At 46.8% G+C, this 20,048-nt stretch overlaps 1 protein-coding gene across 2 annotated transcripts in view; it reads left to right on the forward strand.

Moving 5' to 3' along the window:
- Positions 1-4,828: 4,828 nt before the first annotated feature.
- Positions 4,829-20,048, forward strand: part of LOC135229047 (matrix-remodeling-associated protein 5-like) — a 32,982-nt gene continuing 17,762 nt past the window's right edge. The window contains exons 1-4 of one of the 2 annotated variants that reach the window (XM_064278801.1): positions 4,829-4,901; positions 10,318-10,532; positions 17,180-17,309; positions 18,513-18,903. In XM_064278801.1, the coding sequence (XP_064134871.1) occupies positions 10,345-10,532; positions 17,180-17,309; positions 18,513-18,903 (709 nt within the window). In that variant the 5' untranslated portion in view covers positions 4,829-4,901; positions 10,318-10,344. Of the gene's footprint in view, positions 4,902-6,728; positions 6,812-10,317; positions 10,533-17,179; positions 17,310-18,512; positions 18,904-20,048 lie in introns of those variants that run through there. The other variant, XM_064278800.1, reaches the window with a different exon arrangement.

Consider the following 20,048-nt stretch of genomic DNA (forward strand, 5'->3'; position numbering starts at 1 on the left):
GCTCAGGCCTCGGAAACCACTAGGACAGGTCTCCTGGGGAGTCAGTTCTGGTCTGTCTGCTCCCCCTTACTGTCAGTGCTGAGGGCTGCTGATTGAGACTGCTGTATGCTAAGAAGCAGGCATCTTTAGTGGAGGCTATACCACAGGGTCAATTTATCAAGAAGATTTAACAATCATAAATATATATGCACCCAACTTTGGGGCACCTAAATATATAAAGCAAACAGTGATAGAATCGAAGGGAGAAATAGGTAGTACTAAAGTAATAGTTGTAGACTTCAATATACCACTTTCAATATTGGAAGGAACATCTAGAAAGAAGATCAACAAGGAAACACAGGACACTATAAACCAAACAGATTTAATAGATATATATAAAACGCTCCACCCCAAAATGGCACAATATACATTCTACTCCACTGCACATGGATCATTCTCCAGGAAAGACCACATGTTAGGTCACAAAGCAAGTCTTGATAGATTTTAAAACATTGCAATCATACAAAGTATTTTCTCTGACCACAACAGAGTGAAGCTAGAAATCAATAACAGAAAAAAAAAAAAAACCTAAAAAATACACAGATGTATGGAAATGAAACAACACAGTATTAAACTACCAATGGGTCAAGAAAGAAATCAAAAGAGAAATCACAAATATCGTAGACTCAAAAACGTAACGGGATCCATGCCTCGCACCATACACAAAAACAAATTCAAAATGGATAAAGGACCCAAAGGGGCAAACTAAAACAATAAAATTCTTAGAAGAAAAAGCAGGGGCAATGCTGTCAGACCTAGCTTTTAACAGTGGATTATCTAACATTATAACAAAAGCATATATAGTGAAAAACAAAATAAAGAAATGGGACCTCATAAAAATTAAAATTTTGTTCACCAAAAGACTTTACCAAAAAAGTGAAAAGACAAGCTACAAGCGGGAGAATATCTTTGGTGAAACCATATATTTGACAAGAATCTAATAACGAAAATATATATAAAACTTTGACAATTTAACAACAAAAAGACAAATAACCCAACCATAAAGTAGACAAAGGGACCTGAATAAACATTTCACCAGAGAGGACATTCAAACAGCCACCAAATATGTGAAAAGAAGCTCAGTCGTCATTACCCGTTGTTATTATTGTTTTTAGGTGCTGTCAAGTCGGTTCAACTCATAGCAACCCTATGGCCCTATTAGCCATCAGAGAGATGCAAATCAAAATCACAATGGGATACCTTTACACTCCTACCAGACAGCTAAGATAAAAAACAAAAAAACAAAACAAAACAGAAAATAACAAATGCTGGCGAGGATGTGGGGAAATTGAAACCGTTATCCATTGCTAGCGAGAATGCAAACTGGTACAGCCATTGTGGAAAACAGTGTGGCGCTTCCTCCAAAAACAAAAACAGAACTACCATGTGACCCAACAACTCCTCTCCTAGGTATATACCCAAAAGATTTCAAAGCAGAAACTCAAACAGAAACTTGTACACCGATGTTCACGCAACACTATTCGAAATAGACAAAAGTTGGAAACAACCTAAATAAATCCCCATCAGCAGAGGAATGGGTAAACAAAATATGGCACATACATACAATGAAACACTACTCAGCCAGCAGGAGAAATGAAGTCTTGATTCATGTCACAATATGAATGGAGATGGAAAACATTATGCTGAGCAAAATAAGTCAATCAGGAAAGGACAAATATTGTATGACCTCAATTTTTTGTATAAAAAGGCAAGAAAAGGCAAACGTATAGAGAAAAAAGCTTATTAGTGGTTACCAGGAGCAGGTGGAAGGGGAAAAGGGTGGTTAATGGTGATAGAAATATCCCATTGATTAAGGGTAGGGTTACACAGCCGATTACTGTAATTGCTGTCAGTTAATTGTACACCTGTAAAAAGTTGAGTTGGCAAAAGTTGTGTGATAGACATATTTACAATGATGAGAAAAAAGGGGGGAGAGGTAGCTGCTTCTGTATAACCAAAATCCTTACGGGATGTCTGGTTTCTTGGTTTGGAGGTTTAGGGTCACAGTTTCATGGGACATCCCAGTTAACTGGCCTAGTGACTGATTTCGTGCTTCTGTTCTACCTCTTTTCATTTGTTGCATAGGGCCCGGGGTTTTAAAAGCTTGCAAGTGGCCATCCAAGGCACAACAATGGTTTCCTTTCGCCTGCAGCAACAGAGGAAGAAGGAGACTCAGGAATAGGAGGATACGGAATGTGTGGGTGATTCCCTCCATGAACAGCTGCCTCCTTTGCCATGAGACCAGAACTGGATGGTGCCCGGCTACCATTACTGAACATCTTGATCAAAGAGTCTGTAGAAGAATTCTAATCAAAAGGGGGGAAATGCAGAACAGGATTTCAATTTCTCATTGACTCCAGACTTCCTGGAGCTATGAAGGTTGGATGAACCCCTGAAACTAGTGCCCTGAGATAATCTTCAAATCATAAACAAAAAATAGTCCTCGAAGTCTTCTTAAAACAATAGTTTAGCTTAACTAATACAGAATATCTGCCTTGAGCATCGTGCTCTTTCAAGATCTATCTATATGGGATCAAACTGACAACAGCAACTTGAAAGATTAGATAGGAACCTTAGGGGCCAGTTAATTTATGTTAATGAGGGAGGAACAACTCGGAAAAGGCCCGTGAGAATGGTTCACAACTCAAAGAATGTAATCAGTGTCACTAAATGGTATATGTATAAATGCGGCACAGTGGTTAAGAACTCAGCTGCTAAACAAAAGGCTGGCAGTTCAAATCCACCAGATGCTCCTTGGAAACCCTATGAAGCAGTTCTACTCTGTCCTATAGGCTCACTATGAGTTGGAATTGACTCTATGGTGAATAGGTTTGGTTTTTTATAAACTGTAGAATTGGTGTATGTTTTGCTGTGTATATTCAACAAACTAAATAAAAAAAAAAAAAAAAGTTTCACAATATTAAAAAAGAAGGAGGATCAGGAGAAGTTCTGAGGAGTAGTTTTTTGTTTTCTTTTGTTTTAATCAATGGATTTTGGACATGCTGAGAAATACATACCATAATGCATTGTTTGACTAGTTCCTGGAAATTTTATGTCAACACACATTATTAAAAAATAAAGCTACAGACCCTCGTGTCTGCCAGTGTGTGTGCTGTAGTGGCTTGCATGTTCCTGGGATGCTGGAAGCTATGCCAACGGTATTTCAAATACCAGCACGCTCGCCCATGGTGGACAGGTTTCAGCAAAGCTTCCAGGCTATGACAGACTAGGAAGAAAGGCCCGGCAATCTACTTCTGAAAATCAGCCAAGGAAAACCCTATGGATCACAAGAGCACATTGTCCGATATTGTGCTTGAGACAAGCCTCCTAGGTTGGAATAACCAGTTGCCCTTGAGTCGAATCCAACTCATAGCGACCCCACAGTACAGAGTAGAACTGCCCCATAGAGTTTCCAAGGAGTGCCTGGTGGATTCGAACTGTCGACCTCTTGGTTAGCAGCTGTAACTCTTAACCACCAGCCACCACGGCTTCCTCAAAGGTACTCAAAATACACAGTAGTCCTAACAGTGGACTGGGGCATACCAACAATCCTGAAGATGAGGCAGGACCCGGCAACGTTTCATTCTGTTCTATGAGCGGTCGCCGCGAGTGGAATGACACTACGGCAACAAGAGCTAAGCTGTAGAAGTGAATCAGCACCCTTATCAACAGTGTGTATTGGTGATCTTCTCTGTGGAAGCCACGTGTAGGTGCAGCCAGGAATTCTGCAATTCCTAGAGACCATGTTCCTTAAGAGAAACTCCAGGACGACAAGAAATTAGCGCGGAGTGGACTTCAGCTCGTGGCAACACCACGAATGTCAGAGCAGGACTGGGCTCCCTAGGATTTTCAATGGCTGATTTTTGGGAGTAGATCACCAGGTCTTTCTTCCGCGGAGCCTCTGGGTGGACTCAAACCTCCAACCTTTTGACTGGCAGCCAAGTGCAATCACCATTTGCGCCACCCAGGGACTCCCTTGGAGAAGTTAAGGCATTCATCAGAAGGGACTGTCAGGCTCATTTCTTGTTAGGTCCTGGCGGTCCCTGGTCACGGGCCGTTGCACAGCCAGCTCCATCAGGACCGCTGGACTGGGGAGTGTCCTGCGCGCTGCCGTTCTTCCTCCCATGGAAACCTCTGCTTCTCCCCTTCCCAGTGGGGGCCCCATGGGGTCTTTGGCTCTGCCGTTTCAACTGCCCACATCATCCTTTCCAGCCCGTCTCAGGTCCTTTTCTCCTGGAAGCCAGTCCACTAACTCCTCCTACCTCCGCCCCAGAGCAGAGACACACGGTCCTCTCCAGCCTCCCTTTGGTACCCCTCCCCAGGTCATCCCCACGCCCCGGCTGTACCACCGGGCTACCCATGTTCCCACTCCGGGAGCCGCCGGGCGAAAGGAGGCAAGGCTTCCACCTTGGGCCAGGGGGCCGGGCGGGGGGCGTGGCTGGCTCACGGGGCCGGGGGCGCAGCCAGCTCCCCTGCACACCGGAGCGCAGCCTGGTTCCCGCCGTCGTCCACGAGAAGAGCAAGGCTTCTCGCTCGGCCGGGCAGGGTGCCCGGCGCCGATTTGCAGAGACCTGAACGCTCCCGCGGCGCCCCCTTCGCCCTGGGTCCCCCTACTTTCACCGGCTCCGCGCGCCCCGCCCCGGCCGCCTGCGCTCGGCCCCGCGGGAGCGGACGAGGATGCCCGCCCGGGCCGGGTCCCGTGGCCGCCCGCCGGCTCCCGGGGTGGGGCGGGGGTGGGCCGAGGCGTGGACTCGGGGATAAAAGGGCGCCGCGCGGGCCCGCTGGAGCCACGCTCTGCCCGCCCGGGAAGGGCATGGCGCCCCGGCCGTGACGCGCCCGTGCCTGGAGGCTCCGAAGAACAGGTGAGGACCGGATGGCCGGGGCTCTGCCCCCGCAGGGGTTGGGCGCGGGGAGCCAGAGGGACAGGCAGGGCGAGGGCAGAGGTGCGCACAGACAGTCTCCAGGGGCAATTTCAGGTCGCAAAGGGGCCCGCTGCCACCCAGGAGAGCAGCGGGTAGAGTCTGGAGGCCGAGGGCGGCTGCTGGGAGCCGGACTGCCGGCGCCGGGACTCTCTCCTCCTTCGCGTATCCATCCCAGCCTCTTGAGCTCTCCAGCCGCCTCCCCTCTGTCCACCCGGTCCTCCAGCGCTGCCAACCGGCTTCCCAAGCGCAGCGTCCTGTCTGCTCTTGGACGCGGTGGGGAAGAACAGTGCGTGGCCGCCTCCCAAGTCCCGGCTCCAGTATCAAGTCTCCTCCCGCCCAGACTCCCCTGGAAGGGGCGGCGAACGCCCAGCCGGGGCTGCAGCGCGCAAGCTGGGGAAGCCATCACCGGGAGAGACGGGCTCGGTGGCCGGGTCACAGGCGGCGGGGGCTCGCAGGCAACACAAGCCGCGCTCTGGGACCCTGCCGAAGCCCCTGAGCCGCCGCCCGGCGCGGCCGAGCAGCAGCTGGAAGTCGGCCAGGGCGCAGAACCGCCCGCCCGCAGCGCCAGGTCGTCTGCCCCGGCGGGGAGGGTAGAGGGCGGCCTCGCGCCCTGGCGCCGCTTGCATCCAGGGTTCGCGGACCGTCCCGAGAGGGCGGGGGTTTGCAGGCACAGAGCGCCTTCCCCGGCCGGGTGTGCCCGGAGCTAGGGTTCCCTGGGGGGACGGGGTCTCCTGGGAGGACCACGGGGAGAGGGAGGAGGGAGCGCCAAGGCTGGGGACGCATAGAGGGCATAGGGCTCAGGGCTGGGCCTGAGATGCCCTGGAGGATACCCAGTAGGGCCCAGGGTAAACGCGCAGCCAGGGGCGGGGAAAGCCCGGCTGGGGCAAGCTAGGGGACTCCTCCCCGCAAGCTGTTGGAGCAAGTTCTTTCCAGCGCTGAGAGGTGGAGCGCCGACTTGGTTTTTGCAAAGCTCTCTGCACCGTCAGCACTTCGTGGGTAACTGAAAGGGGGAGACGCACAGGGGTTCAGGAAAATGCATACTTCCAGGTCTTTTAAAAGGTGGAAAAGCGACGGATTTTGGGTGCCCAACCCTGGTGGCTTAGTCGTTAAGAGCTACAGCTGCTAACCACAAGGGCGACAGTTCGAATCCATCAGGCACTCCTTGGAAACCCTATGGGGGCGGTTCTACTCTGCCCTCTAGGGTCGCTATGTTTCCTATGGCAACAAGTTCCCCTGGATGGGAGTCCCTGGGTGGGGCAAACAGTTAAGGAGCTCGGCTGCTAGCGGCAAGATTGGCGTTTCATAGTCCACCCAGAGTCAACTCAGAAGAAACGCCTGGCGATCTGCTTCTGAAAAATCAGCCATTGAAAACCCATGAAGCACAGTTCTACTCTGACACACATGGGGCCACCATGAGCCAGAGTCACTAGGACAACTTCCCCCCAGCTGGGAAGGCTGGCTAGAGCAGAGGATAAACGGGGCCCTCAGTGGTGCTCTGTCGAGTGGTTTACCTTCCGCGTGTATGGCTATTTTTACGCACACGTCCTTTAAGAGAAGACAAAATACATGATGATGAAGGTACGGCCAATGGGCGAAAAATAAATTAACCTCTGACATTCCAGACCACGCAGCTGGTGTAAGCTAATTAAGAATGTCCAATATTTCTGTGACCTCACTGATTTTTTTTTTCTCTTTGCCTGAACATATCTTATGGAGCAATTCTTTTACTCTTTATTTATAGATTGTGCAGTGGCTCCCCCCACCCCCACCCCATCCACACATTTCCTCTGAGAAACCATGGCATTGAACCATCAAAACCCTTTGGCTGTTCCAAGAGAAGAATAAAGATGGTAAACAAACAACTCACTCAGAATGGATGGAGAAGCCTCTAGGGAGGGCTTCCTCAAGCCCTTTAAGGAGTTATAGCTAAACTTTGATGACTATCACTAAAGAAAGGAAACACTCCTGATAACAATGACTTTCCTGAGAAATATTTTTGATTCAAATATATTCAGTATATAATGACCCAGTCTTATCATTTGCAGGCAGAAATCTTAGCATTTATTATGGGATGAGCCTTATCTGCACAGTGGTTAAGCGCTCTCCTGCGAACCAAAAGGTCAATGGTTTGAACCCACCAGCCACTCCTGGGGAGAAAGATGTGGCAGCCTGCTTCCATAAGGATTATAGCCCTGGAAACCATAGGGCAGTTGTACTCTCTCCTGCAGGGTTTCTATGCATAGGAATTGACTTGATGGCAGTGGGTTTTTTTATATAATTAAAATTAAACCTCATGCAATCTCTTTCTATATGCATATATATAGTTTTAGTTATCTAGTGCTGCTATAACAGAAATACCGCAAATGGCTAGCTTTCACAAACAGAAATCTATTTTCCTAGAGGCTAGAAATCCAAATTCAGGGTGCTGGGTCTAGGGGAAGTCTTTCTTTCTGTTGGCTCTGAATGAAGGTCTTTGTTTCTTTGAGCTTCTGCTCTTGAGCAGTCTTCATGCAGCTTGCCATCTCTCTTCCCCCATTTCTGCCTCTCCTGATTGCTTGTCTAATTTCTTTTATATCTCCAAGGACACTAACTTAAGACACACTCTACACTAATCCTATTTTATTAACACAACAAAGACAACCCATTCTGAAATGGGATTATAATCACAGATACAGGGGTTAAGATTTACAAGACATATTTTTGGGGGACACAACCGAATCGATAATATTCGACCCTTTGGCACTCCAAAATTTGTGTCCTTCCCACATGCAAAACACATTCACCCCATCATATCATCCCAAAAGACTTAAATCAATTCCCAAAATCTCATCTTCTGAATCCTGTAAATCAAATATGGGTGAGACATTAGGTGTGTCACATCCTGGGGCAAAATTTTCTTTTATCTGTGAACCAGTGAAATCTAGAATACAAGTTATCTCTTTCCAAAGTACAATGGTGGAACAGGCATTTCCATTACAAATGGAAGAAATTGGAGGGAAAGAAGGGATAACAGACATCAAGCAAATCTAAAACCCAGCAGAACAATTTACATTAGCTCTCAAGGCTTGAAAATAACCCTCTCTGTTTTTTTTTTCTGGGTGGAGGCCTCCTCAATCCTGGGCTTCAGCTCTGCCTTCTAGGCCCACGGGGATGGCAACTCTGCTCTCTCAGCTTTGGGCAGCCCCATTTTCTAGCCAATCTAAGCAGTGACCCCACCCCCTTGGTCCCAGCAGTCCCCATTCTTCTGGCCCTTGGGCATGGTAGCCCTACTTCCTCAGTTTGGGCCATGGCACCATTCCCCTGGCATACCTTAATAGCAGCTCCAGCGCTGAGTTGGTGAAGATATGATTCTATTAAGCCTAAGAGGCTGTGGCCCCACCCTTTGAAATCCAGGAGACCGTGGTCCCACCCTTTGAAACCGATACAGCCCTGCTTCCTGTATTCCTTCCAACAGTTCTTCTGATCCCTGAGCTGCTCCGGGGATGGTTCTTTTCTTTTCTTAGAGGACAACAGATATAGCCCCTTTGGCCTGTTTCCTGTCTATATAATCCCAAGAGGCAGACAGTGTTCTCGCCTTTTGTTTTTTCTTCATTCCGGTCAGTCTAAGCTGATGAGTTTTCTGCTATAGTGGTTGGTTAGATTCATCAGTCACTGGCTTAATCTTCAACAAAAGATTGTGTAGCCATGTCCTTGGTGAACATCCTAGGACAAATGTCCTCAGTTTGTAGAGCAGAATTTTCCAAATCTTTAAGTTTTGTTTTCATTTTGCATAGTTCATTTTTAAGTCCGTCTCTTTCCTCTCCCATTTTACTACAAGTGGCAAGGAGAAATCATGCAGACTCTTTAAGATCTTGCTTAGAATTCTCCTCAGCGAGATATCCAAGTTCATCATTTACAAGTTCTAACTTCCACCAAACATTCAAAGGTAATTCAAACAAGTTCTTTGCCACTGCATAAAAAGCATCGCCCTTCCTCCAATCACACGTTCATCATTTTGTTTTAAAGCCTCACCAGAAGCACGTTTAATGTTAACATTTCTAGCAACTTTCTGTTGCTGACACCATATGTATTCTCTAAGATGATAGAGACTTTCTCTGTAGCTCTCCTCACTCCCTTCTGAGCCCTCACCTGAGTTGCCTTCGATGTCCATAATTCTGCCAACAAGTCTCTTCAAGGCAATCCAGGCTTTTACTATTAGGCACCTTAAAACTCTTCCAGCCTCTACCCATTACCCAATTCCAAAACCACTTCCATATTTTAGGCATCTGTTAGAGTAGCACCCCACTCTCAGTACAAAATGGCTTAGGCTAGGTTCCACAGAGGAGCAAAACCAGTGAAGCAGATATATGTAAATATATACAGAGAGAGATTTATTTCAAGGAAATGGCTCATGCCGTTGCGGAGGCTGGCAAGTCTCAGATTCATGGGTCTGGCATCAGGCTGGAGGCTTCTCCTCACTCACGTGGTTGCAGGGACTGACAAACCCCAAATCAGCAGGTCAGGCAGCAGGCTCCTGGTTCATGTCCCAAGAATGGGAGGTCAGAGGATGACAAGTTAGTTGCAGGATTGAGAGAGAGAGAGACCGAGCTTTGCCAGAGCATCCATATATATTGGAAGCAGGCCACACCCTTAAGGAAACTCCCTTTTCAACTGATTGGCTGCTCACATTAGATCACAAAATGGAGGACGATTACATCAGATCACAAAATGGAGGATGATTACACATCATACCTGCCAAGCCTCTGAGAATCATGGCCTAGCCAAGTTGAGACAGAACCTTGACCATCATAATGTTGTTGTCAAGTTGCTATTGAGTCAACTCTGATTCATGGTGACCCCGTGTGTGCAGAGTAGAACTGCTCCATAAGATTTTCAAGGGTGTGACCTTTCAGAGGTGGATCACTAGGCCTGTCTTCCGAAGCACCTCTGGGTGGATTAGAACCACTAACGTTTCAGCTAGTAATCAAGTGCTTAACTGTTTTGCCACCCAGGGACTTATGATATATCTATATATCTCTATATCAAAAAAAAAAGAGATATATATAAAAAAAATATATGCACACACACACACGTGTGTCTTATTCCAAATCCACAGCTTCTAGAGAAAAACAGAGTGAACTATCCAAATAATAATATCGAAGTCGAGAATTAAGAATCTGTTCCATAGTTATGATTAATGGAAGAAGATAAAAAAATACGTTTCGTGTATCTTTACCCAAATGTTTTAAGTGTCACTGCAATGTATCATTTGGAGGCTTAGGAAGCTTGAAACCATACGTAATTTAAAGGCAGAATTACTAAGAACGAGTAACGCAACCTGGCAACAACCGCGTCTCCTTTCCTCGTTCCACTCCAGGTAGCCAGAGCAAGCGCACCGGACAAGATGCCCACGCGTGCGCGCTGGGGGGCGCTCTCCGTGGTGCTGATCCTACTCTGGGGACACTCGTGCACTGCCCAGGCCTGCCCTCATCCCTGCGCCTGCTACGTTCCTAGTGAGGTTCATTGCACGTTCCGCTCCCTGGCTTCCGTGCCCGCTGGGATTTCTAAACACGTGGAAAGAATCAATTTGGGGTTTGTATATATGGCATTCTCACTGAACAACTCCAGCATCTTTGTGTGCATGTTTATTTGGTTTTGCATACACGTATGGAAACCCTGGTGGCATAGTGATTAAGAGCTACGGCTGCTAACCAAAAGGTCGGCAGTTCAAAGCCACCAGCCGCTCCTTGGAAACTATATAGGGCAGTTCTACCCTGTCCTGTAGGATCAGTATAAGTTGGAATCAACTTGACTGCAATGGATTATTTGTTTGTTTTAATGCAGATCAAAAGGATACCTGGTGGTGTAATGGTTAAGCACTCGGCTGCTAACCAAAAGGCTGGAGGTTCTAACCCACCCAGCAGCTCCACAGAAGAAAGACCTGGCAATCTGCTCCCATAAATAATACAGCCTAGGAAACCCTATGGGGCAGTTCTACTCTGTCACACCAGTTGCTATGAGTCAGAATGGACTCGATGGCACCTAACAACAACAATGACAGGGCAGATGACACACAGAGAAATGTATGAGGATTATTTACATAGACTTCAGAAATGATTTAAGGATAATAAAAAGAAAACGTTCAATACTTATGACATTTTATAAGTGATCTAGATGATGATATTGTGACATTGAGGAAATAGAAGAATTCTGTCAGGTTCTGCCTTTTTAAATATTCATGTATTTTTTCAAAGAGAAAGAGATTACGGTCAGCATTTCAGATAGAATTTTGTATCCTTCATTTCCTCTCGTACACATAACAATTTTATATATATAAATGCTGCTGTTGTTAGGTGCCATCGAGTCGATTTTGACTCTTGGTGACTCCAGGTGACAGAGTAGAACTGCCCCACGGGGTTTTCTAGGCGAATAGATCACCAGGCCTTTCTTTCTTGGAGCTGCTGGGTGAGTTCAAACTGCTAACCTTTAGGTTAGCAGCCAAGTGCTTAACCATGGCACCACCAGGGCTCCTTACACAAATACTTGTTGCTATGAATTGCAGATACTAATAATTGCAGCCTTAATAGTGAATAATCGTTTGGACTTCATCAAAATACATGAGCTGTCTCCTAACTTTGAGAAAACAGCAAAATAATTTAGACTTTGATGAATACCCACTGTGAAGAAGTTTTAATAAAATGAAATGGCAAACTTAAGCCAATGAACAAATAATGGCAAATTATCTTTAGAGTATTTATTTCTCCAGTTACCATGGAGTTGATCGCACCCCGTGACAACCCCACATGTGTTAGAGTAGAGCTGTGCCCCATAGGGTTTTCCATGGCTGTGATCTTTTGGAAGGTCACCAGGTCTTCTTCCAGTGCATCTCTGGGTGGGCTTGAACCTCAAACCTTTCATTTACCAGCCAAGCCCCTAACTGTTTGCACTGTGCAGGGCCTCCGTTTAGAGTATAGAGTTTAAAAACAAATTCTTGCATCTGTTGAAGCCCAGTAGTAGAATAAGAGAGAACAGAAAGTTAAGACAATAAGATAAAAACTTCCCTAATCTAAGGCAATTGACCATTAAGTAGCTTTCTCGATAAAATCTTGGAAAGCCTTATGCTTGGAGAATCTGCAAATCCAGTAACAATGATGAAAACCCAGTGGGGAAAACAACTGAGTTTTGCCAGAAGGAATATTAACAGCTACACAGTTCCATTTTTACAATCTGACAATTTATTGGGAGACTTCACTTATTTCATGGGAGTAAGAGAAAAGGAAGAAGAGATAAATCCCACTTGAACCAGGGTAGGATGAGCTGATTGCACATGGGTTAAGCAGTCCGCTGCTACCCGAAAAGTCAGTGGTTCGAACCCACTAGCTGCTCCACCGGAGAAAGATGTGGCAGTCTGCTTCCGTAAAGATGACAGCCTTGGAAACCCTATGGGGCAGTTCTGCTCTTTCCTACAGGGTTGCTAAGAGTCAGAATTGACTCGATGGCCATAAGTTTGATTTTTTTTTTTTTTTTCTGTTTGGGATGAGCTGAGCTGGTTTTTGTCAAGGGGGAAAAGCTGAGTTTTATCTACAATTTCTCTTCTTTCTTATACTTCCTGGCATGAAAAATGGTTCAGTCCAGTGATTGTTCCTTTCACGAGCCACATTTGAGTACATTGTTCAAAAAAAGAGCCCCTGGGTGGTGCGAATAGTTAACGTGCTCGGCTGCTAATGGAAAGATTGGAAGTTCGAGTCCACTCTGAGGCACCTCAAAAGAAAAGTTCTGGCAACCCACTTCCTATAAATCAGCCATTGAAAACACTATGGAGTGCAGTTCTACTCTGACACACATAGGGCCACCAGGCATCAGAGTCAACTCGACAGCAATCGGTTTTTGGTTTGTTTTTTCTTCAAAAAGAGAAGAGATGTAACACGTGCATGGATTGACCACTTTTCTCTGAAACCCAGCCCCTTGGCAGAGGACGTAGTCAGGGATCAGGGTACTGTCAGGAGTTATTAGGGTCTCCAAGAGAGATCTTGGGGGTGGCAGGTGGGGCAGAACTGTGCCCTGTCCACCATATGTGGTGTGTTGGGGGCAAGGGAGTCAGGTCGGATGTAGGGGAGAGAAAGATACAGTGTGTAGCCTTCCAAAAGAGGAGGTTAACTACATGATGAGTTTAGACTTGCAACATCAATAACTGTTTACATTTTCTTTTTCTTGCATATGTTTCTTTGCACGCATCTTCCAAGTGTTTTCTAAGTGGGAAACTTTACTAACCTCTAAATTACAGTACAGCTTCTGGGGGTTTCCTTTTAAATAACAAGCAGCAAAGACAACACCTACTGGTGTCTTAAAAACCCTCACCAGTAGCATAAAGCAGAGATACTGGCTTGCCCCCTTTTCTCCTGTTGCCAATGATATTTTGAGATGGTTTTGTGTGACATTAAAGGTAAAAGAAAATGACGTCAGGAATTCCTTTGTTGCCTCAACATACAGGACTCCTGTGTCCCTTAATTTGTAAAATGAATTAAATTGCCACTTTTTTCATCCTTGCTCTTTATAACATCATCACAGCCATGTCTCTGAAGCGGAGTCTCAGAGTAAACCATGGAGCTGGCATCACGAATTCTGATGGGAAATAAAAAAGCAAGATGAATATCGAATACAGATAAAATCTGAGGGCTGATTTGTCATTTAGCAATTTGGAGAGAATATGAAACTCTCAAGGAATGAAGTATTACTGGGAGAACTCTGATGTAACTTCGTGTTGCCACACAGCTGTCTCTGGGATTCTCAGCCAGCCTTTAAAGAGAGGTCTGCTACTTCCCCTAGGACAGCCTCACAGCTGTTCCAGAAATTACTTGCCAAATGTTTTTTGAGTAAACAAAAATCGCTTATCTCATGGCAGATAACAACGATGGTGAGGATGGTGCAGGACCAGACAGTGTTTCGTTCTGTTGAGCATAGGGTGGCTATGGGTTGGAACTGACTCCATGGCACCTAACGACAGTGTCTGATGTACAGGTTTTTTAAAGACATTTTTTTTTTCTTGATTAAAAGAAATACTTTTGATGACATCTTTCTGGAACTTCACAAATACCCATACTTGTCTTTCCCATGTTAAATATTGCTTTGCAACACTACCTGGTGTCTGTGTAGCAGTTTTACCCACATTGTCTGATAGAAACATCTCATTTAGTGTGTTAAGACGAGTCCCCGTGCCCTGACAGGGAACACAACAGAGAACCCCTGAGGGAGCAGGAGAGCAGTGGAGGGGGGGGGAAGACCCCAAATTCTCATAAGTGCAGACTTAATGGTCTGACTGAGACTGGAAGGACCCCGGTGTTCATGGCCCCCAGACCTTCTGCTGGCCCAGGATAGGAACCATTCCCAAAGCCAACTCTTCAGACACGGATTGGACTGGACAACAGGATGGAGAGGGATGGTGGTGAGGAGTGAGCTTCTTGGATCAGGTGGACACTTAAGACTATGTTGGCATCTCCTCCCTGGAGGGGAGATGAGAGGGTAGAGGGGGAATGGACACGAAAAGAGAGAGTGGAGGGAGGGAGTGGGCTGTCTCATTAGAGGGAGAGCAATTGGGAGTGTGTAGCAAGGTGTATATAAGTTTTTGTGTGAGACTGACTTGATTTGTAAACTTTCACTTAAAGCACATTAAAAAAATTAAAAAAAAAAAAACCCAGTCACCATGGAGTCGACTCCGACTCATGGCAGCCCCATGTGTGTCAGAGTAAAACCGTGCTCCATTGGGTTTTCAGTGGCTGATTTTTTGGACGTAGATTGCCGGGCCTTTCTTCCACAGCACCTCCAGGTGGACTCAAACCACTAACTTCTCAGTTAGCAGCTGAGAGCAGTAACTGTTTGCACAGCCCAGGGAGTTGGTTATTTCCAATCAACAGGTGAGGAAGATAATTTGGGGAGGAGGCAAAGAGACCAGGAAGTTGGAGAAATGGGCAGATTCCAAGGTCATCTGAGTTTCTGGTCAGGTTCTGTTCCCTGAATCCAACCTGCTTTCCTGCAGCTCTTTGCTGAGTCTTAGGACAACACAAAGAGGATCGGTCCACATCCTGGGGTGCTGGAGGGAAGAAAATTCCTCCTTGACTTGACTCTCTAGGGCAGGGGTGATTCAGTGGTAGAATCCTTGCCTTCCATGAGGGAGACCTGGGTTCAGTTCCTGGTTGGTGCACTTCATAGGCAGCTACCACCCATCTGTCATGTTGCTATGATACTGAACAGGTTTCAGCGGAGCTTCCGGGCTAAGAGTAGGAAGAAAGGCCTGGCAACCTACTTCTGAAAATCAGTCAATAAAAACCCTATGGATCCCAATGATCCAATCTGTAGCCAGTCTTGCGGTTGGCACAGGACTAAAGCAACACGTGGTTTTCTTGTGCATGAGTTTGCCGTAAGTTGGGGCGAACTCCATGGCAACTCAGCCACCAGCAAGAGATTGGTTAGACTTCGTATGTAAGCTACGTGCCCTCTGTAAGGTAACGTGCAAAATTCTCCATTCATTTTAAAATTGGTCGTCTAAGGATTAAGTCTGAGGGTTCCCATGTGCTACACTCAACATAAGGAGCCCCGGTGGTGCAATGGTTCATTGCTCAGCTGCTAGCCAAAAGGTTAATGATTCAAACCCACCCAGTGGTTTCGAGGAAGAAAGACCTGGAGATCTGCTCCCATATAGATTAGAGCCTAGAAAGCCTATGGGGCAGTTGTGCTGTGTCACACAGGGTTGCTGTGAGTCAGCGTCCACTGGCTGGTGCCCAATACCAACAGCATTCCCCAGAGAACAATGAGGAATGTCTAAACAGGTCAAGATTGCATCTTTACTAATGCTTGGGCAAAAATAAAAATATAATACTCTCCCCCCTAAATATGCAAAAAATGGAATGTTTACAAATAACTTTGACGATTAGCCAGAAGTAGTGACGTGACCTTGGGAAATAAGCTTGACTATGTTGAGAGTCAAGGAGCCTTGGTGGCATGGTGGTTAACGTGCTCAGCTGCTAACTACAAGGTCAGGAGTTTGAATCCACCAGCCACTCCACAGGAGAAAGATGTGGCAGTCTGCTTCCATAAACATTTACAGCCTTGGAAACTTTATGGGACAGTTCTGCTCTGCCCTGTAGGGTCGCTATGAGTCAGAATCAACTCGATGGCAATTGTTTTTTTAATGTTGGCTGTCAACACTTTAACTTGGCTCCTTCAGTGCTCCGTAGTGTTCTCTTTCTCCTGTTATTACCCATTGCTGTCAAGTCAATTCCAACTCCTGGGGACCCCATAGGACAGAGCAGAACTGTCCTTTAGGCTTTCCAAGGCCGTAATCTTTACGGAAGGAGACTGCCATATCTTTCTCCCACAGAGCAGCTGCTGGGTTCAAGCTGCAGACCTTTTGGTTAACAGCTGAGTGCTTAACCACTGCACCACCAGGGCTCCTTTTGTTAAATGCACAACTATTTCCGCTGCTCCTGGTCGTCACTCATGGGGACCAGGTATCACTGATCCCTGCCACTTAGGAGCTGCATCTTCAACCAGGAGCCACGTGAACCAGCTTCATTAGAATTCTCAGTCCTGTTTATCAGCCTGAAACAACCTCTAATGAATGACATTAGCGTATCCTGAGGCAAAATCCCTAGCAAAGTGTCCTGAATTGAATGAAGGTTAATAAAACCATGTCAGCTTCCCCTTGACCAAGAACACAAGGGAATGAAGGTACCTTAGCCACGGTACCAATGTGGACTCAGAACAGCCATGTTGCTGACTTGCTTATGGCGGGGTTGGAGAGGCTGTTCCGTGTGGCATTTCTGGAAGTCCTTAAGTGGTGCAAATGATTAACAGTTGGTTCCACTGCTAACTAAATGATTGGAGGCTTGAGTCCACCCTGAGTCACCTCGGAAGAAAGGCCTGACAATTGGCTCCCAAAAAGATTTAAAAAAACAAAAAACCAAACCCGTGACTATTGATTGTGACTCATAGCAACCCTTTAGGACAGGTTAGAACTGCCCCATAGGGTTTCCAAGGAGCGCCGGTGAATTTGAACTGCTGACCTTTTGGTTAGCAGCTGAGCTCTTAAGCACTGTACCACCAGGGCTCCCCATAAAGATTACAGCCTGTGAAACCCTACGGGGCCATTCTGCTCTGTCACACGGGGTCACCATAAGTCGGAATTGATTCAACAGCACCCAACAACAAGGATTCTAATTCACTCCCTCCCTCTCTCTTTTAAGGTTTAATAGTATCCAGGCCGTATCAGAAACCTCATTCGCGGGACTGACGAAGTTGGAGCTGCTTATGGTACATGGAAACGAAATCCCAAGCATCCCTGATGGGGCGTTACGAGACCTCAGCTCTCTGCAGGTGAGCTGGGCTCTCCTGGTGTCCCTACTTGCAGCCTCTAAGACGGTAATAAAGAATGGAAACTATGCGCCACTCCCAGTGCCCAAGTAGGGGCCCTTGGTGGCACCGTGGTTAAGAGCTCAGCTTCTAACCAAAAGGTCAACAGTTCAAATCCACCAGCTACTCTTTGGAAACCCCGTGGGGCAGTTCTCCTCTGTCCTATCGGGTCGCTATGAATCGGAATCAACTCGACTGGCAACGTGTTTTTGTTGATTTATTTGTTTTTAAATGCTCAGTTGAGGACAGCAGTGGTTCAGTGGTAGAATTCTCACCTTCCGTGCAGGAGACCCGGGTAGACCCAAGTTCGAATCTCAGCACCTTGTTCAAAACCACCACCCGTCTGTCAGTGCAGGTTTGCCATGTTGTTGTGATGCTGAACAAGGAGCCCCAGAGGGGCAACGGTTAAGCACTTGGCTACTAACTGGAAGGTTGGTAGTTCGAACCCAGCCAGCAGCTCTGAGGGAGAAAGACCTGGCAGTCTGCTTCCGTAAAGATTAGAAAAGCCTAGGAAACCCTATGGGGGCAGTTCTACTCTGTCGAATGGTGTCATTTTTGAATCAGAGCTGACTTGATAGCACAAAACAACAGTAACACGATGCTGAACAGGTTTCAGTGTTACTTCCAGACTAAGACTAGGAAGAAAGGCCTGGCAATCTACAAAAATCAGGCAACGAAAACCAAATGGATGATTGCAATCTGATTTGCAGCCGATCGTGGGGATGGTACAGGAGTGGGCATGGTCTCATTCCATTGTGTGTGGGGTCGCTATGAGTCAGGGGCGGCCTGTGTGGCAGCTAGCAACAAGAAAGATGGATTTCTGAGGCACCTCTGGGTAGTCTTGAATCTCCAACGTTTTAGTTAGCAGCCGAGCCCATTAACCATTTGCATCTTGGAAGAAAATTCTGGTGGTCTGCTTCTGAAAAATCAGCCATTGAAAGCCCCGTGGAGCACAGTTCTAGTCTGACACACGTGGAGTTGCCATGAGTCAGAATCAACTCAATGGCAACCCTTTTTTTTTTTAAATGATCAATAAAGTTTACTTAAAAAAAAACACAATAAAAACAAGCTTAGTGTCATGACTGTCATGCATTTTGAGCCAGTCTCTGTCCTTGACTGTGGCTTTCTTTCTCCGTAAGCACCATCATGACTTCCTTCTCTTTGTAGGTCTTCAAGTTCAGCTACAACAAGCTTCGTGTGATCACGGGACAGACCCTCCGGGGCCTCTCGAGCTTGGTGAGGCTGCACGTGGACCACAACAAGATTGAGTTCATCCACCCGCAAGCTTTCCACGGCTTGATGTCCCTGAGACTCCTTCATCTGGAAGGGAACCTTCTCCGGCAGCTGCATCCCGGCACCTTCTCCACGTTCTCCTTTCTGGACTATTTCCGGCTCTCCACCGTGAGGCACCTCTATTTAGCGGAGAACAAGATCAGCTCTCTTCCTACCGGGATGCTTCAGAACATGCCACTTCTGGAGAACCTCTACCTGCACGGGAACCCCTGGGCCTGTAGCTGCGAGATGAAGTGGTTTCTGGAATGGGAGGCGAGATCCAGAGGTAAGGAGAAAGGAGAGCAGAGGGAACAGGACGCCTGCTAGCAAAGGCTCTTACCTTTCTTTGAGATGTTGGAGCCCCAGGGCGGTGCAAACCGTGAATGCACTCGGCTGCAAACTGAAAGGTTGGGGCTCGACTCTGCTCATAGGCAGCTCGGAAGAAAGGCCTGGCAATCTACTTCCGAAAAACCAGCCACTGGAAGTCCTATGGAGCACAGTTCTACTCTGACACACACAGGTAGCCATGAGCTGGAGTCAAAAATGGCAACTGGTTTGGTTCTTGTTATAGAGATCCAAGTTTATTAGTGGTTACCAGGGGCAGGTGGAGAGAGGTCGTAAAGGGTTTTGAGCTTCTGTCAGGGGTGATGGAATAATTCGGAAGTGGATGGCGGTGATGGCTGTACAATACGATGAATGTAATTAATATCACTGCACCGTACACATATAAAGAAAGCTGAAATGGCCAAAGTTTTGTTATATATACTTGTAGCACAATTAAGAGAGTCCCTGGGTGGTGCACATGGTTAAGGGCTCGATTACTAGCAGAGATTGGCAGTTCAAGTCCACCCAGAGGTGCCTCGGAAGAAAAGCCTGGTGACTTGTTTCTGACAAATCAGCCACTGAAAACCCTGTAGAGCTCAGGTCTACTCTGACACACCTGGGGCTGCCGTGAGCCGGAGTCAATGCGATGGCTAATGGTTCTGGTGGTCCTGAGGTGCAGGGCGCCCCCTGGGGAAGGGAGCGGTGGACGTGCAGTGGATGGAGGGCCCGCTCTGGAGTCCTCTGTGTGTGTGTGCATGGGTTTGTGAGCATGTCTCTGTGTGCACGTGTGTGTGCATGCTCGTGTGTGCCTGTGTGTGCTATGTCTGTGTGCGTTTGTGTGTGTGTGTGTATGTCTCTACGTGTGTCTGTGTGCATATTTATGTGTAAATGTGTATAGTGTATGTGTGTGTGCTTGAGTGTGTCTGCGCGTGTATATGTGTACGTCTGCGTGTGTTTATGTCTGTGTATGTATGTTTATGTGTTATGTGTGAATTTGTGTGTGTTTGTGTGTTGTGTGTGTATGTTATGTGTGTGTATATGTTTGTATGTCTGTGTGTGTCTCTGTGTATGTTTGAGCATTTTTGTGTATATGTGTGTAGTGTATGT

The sequence above is a fragment of the Loxodonta africana genome, chromosome Y, assembly GCF_030014295.1.
Source record: "Loxodonta africana isolate mLoxAfr1 chromosome Y, mLoxAfr1.hap2, whole genome shotgun sequence".
In the NCBI taxonomy this organism is placed as follows: domain Eukaryota; kingdom Metazoa; phylum Chordata; class Mammalia; order Proboscidea; family Elephantidae; genus Loxodonta; species Loxodonta africana.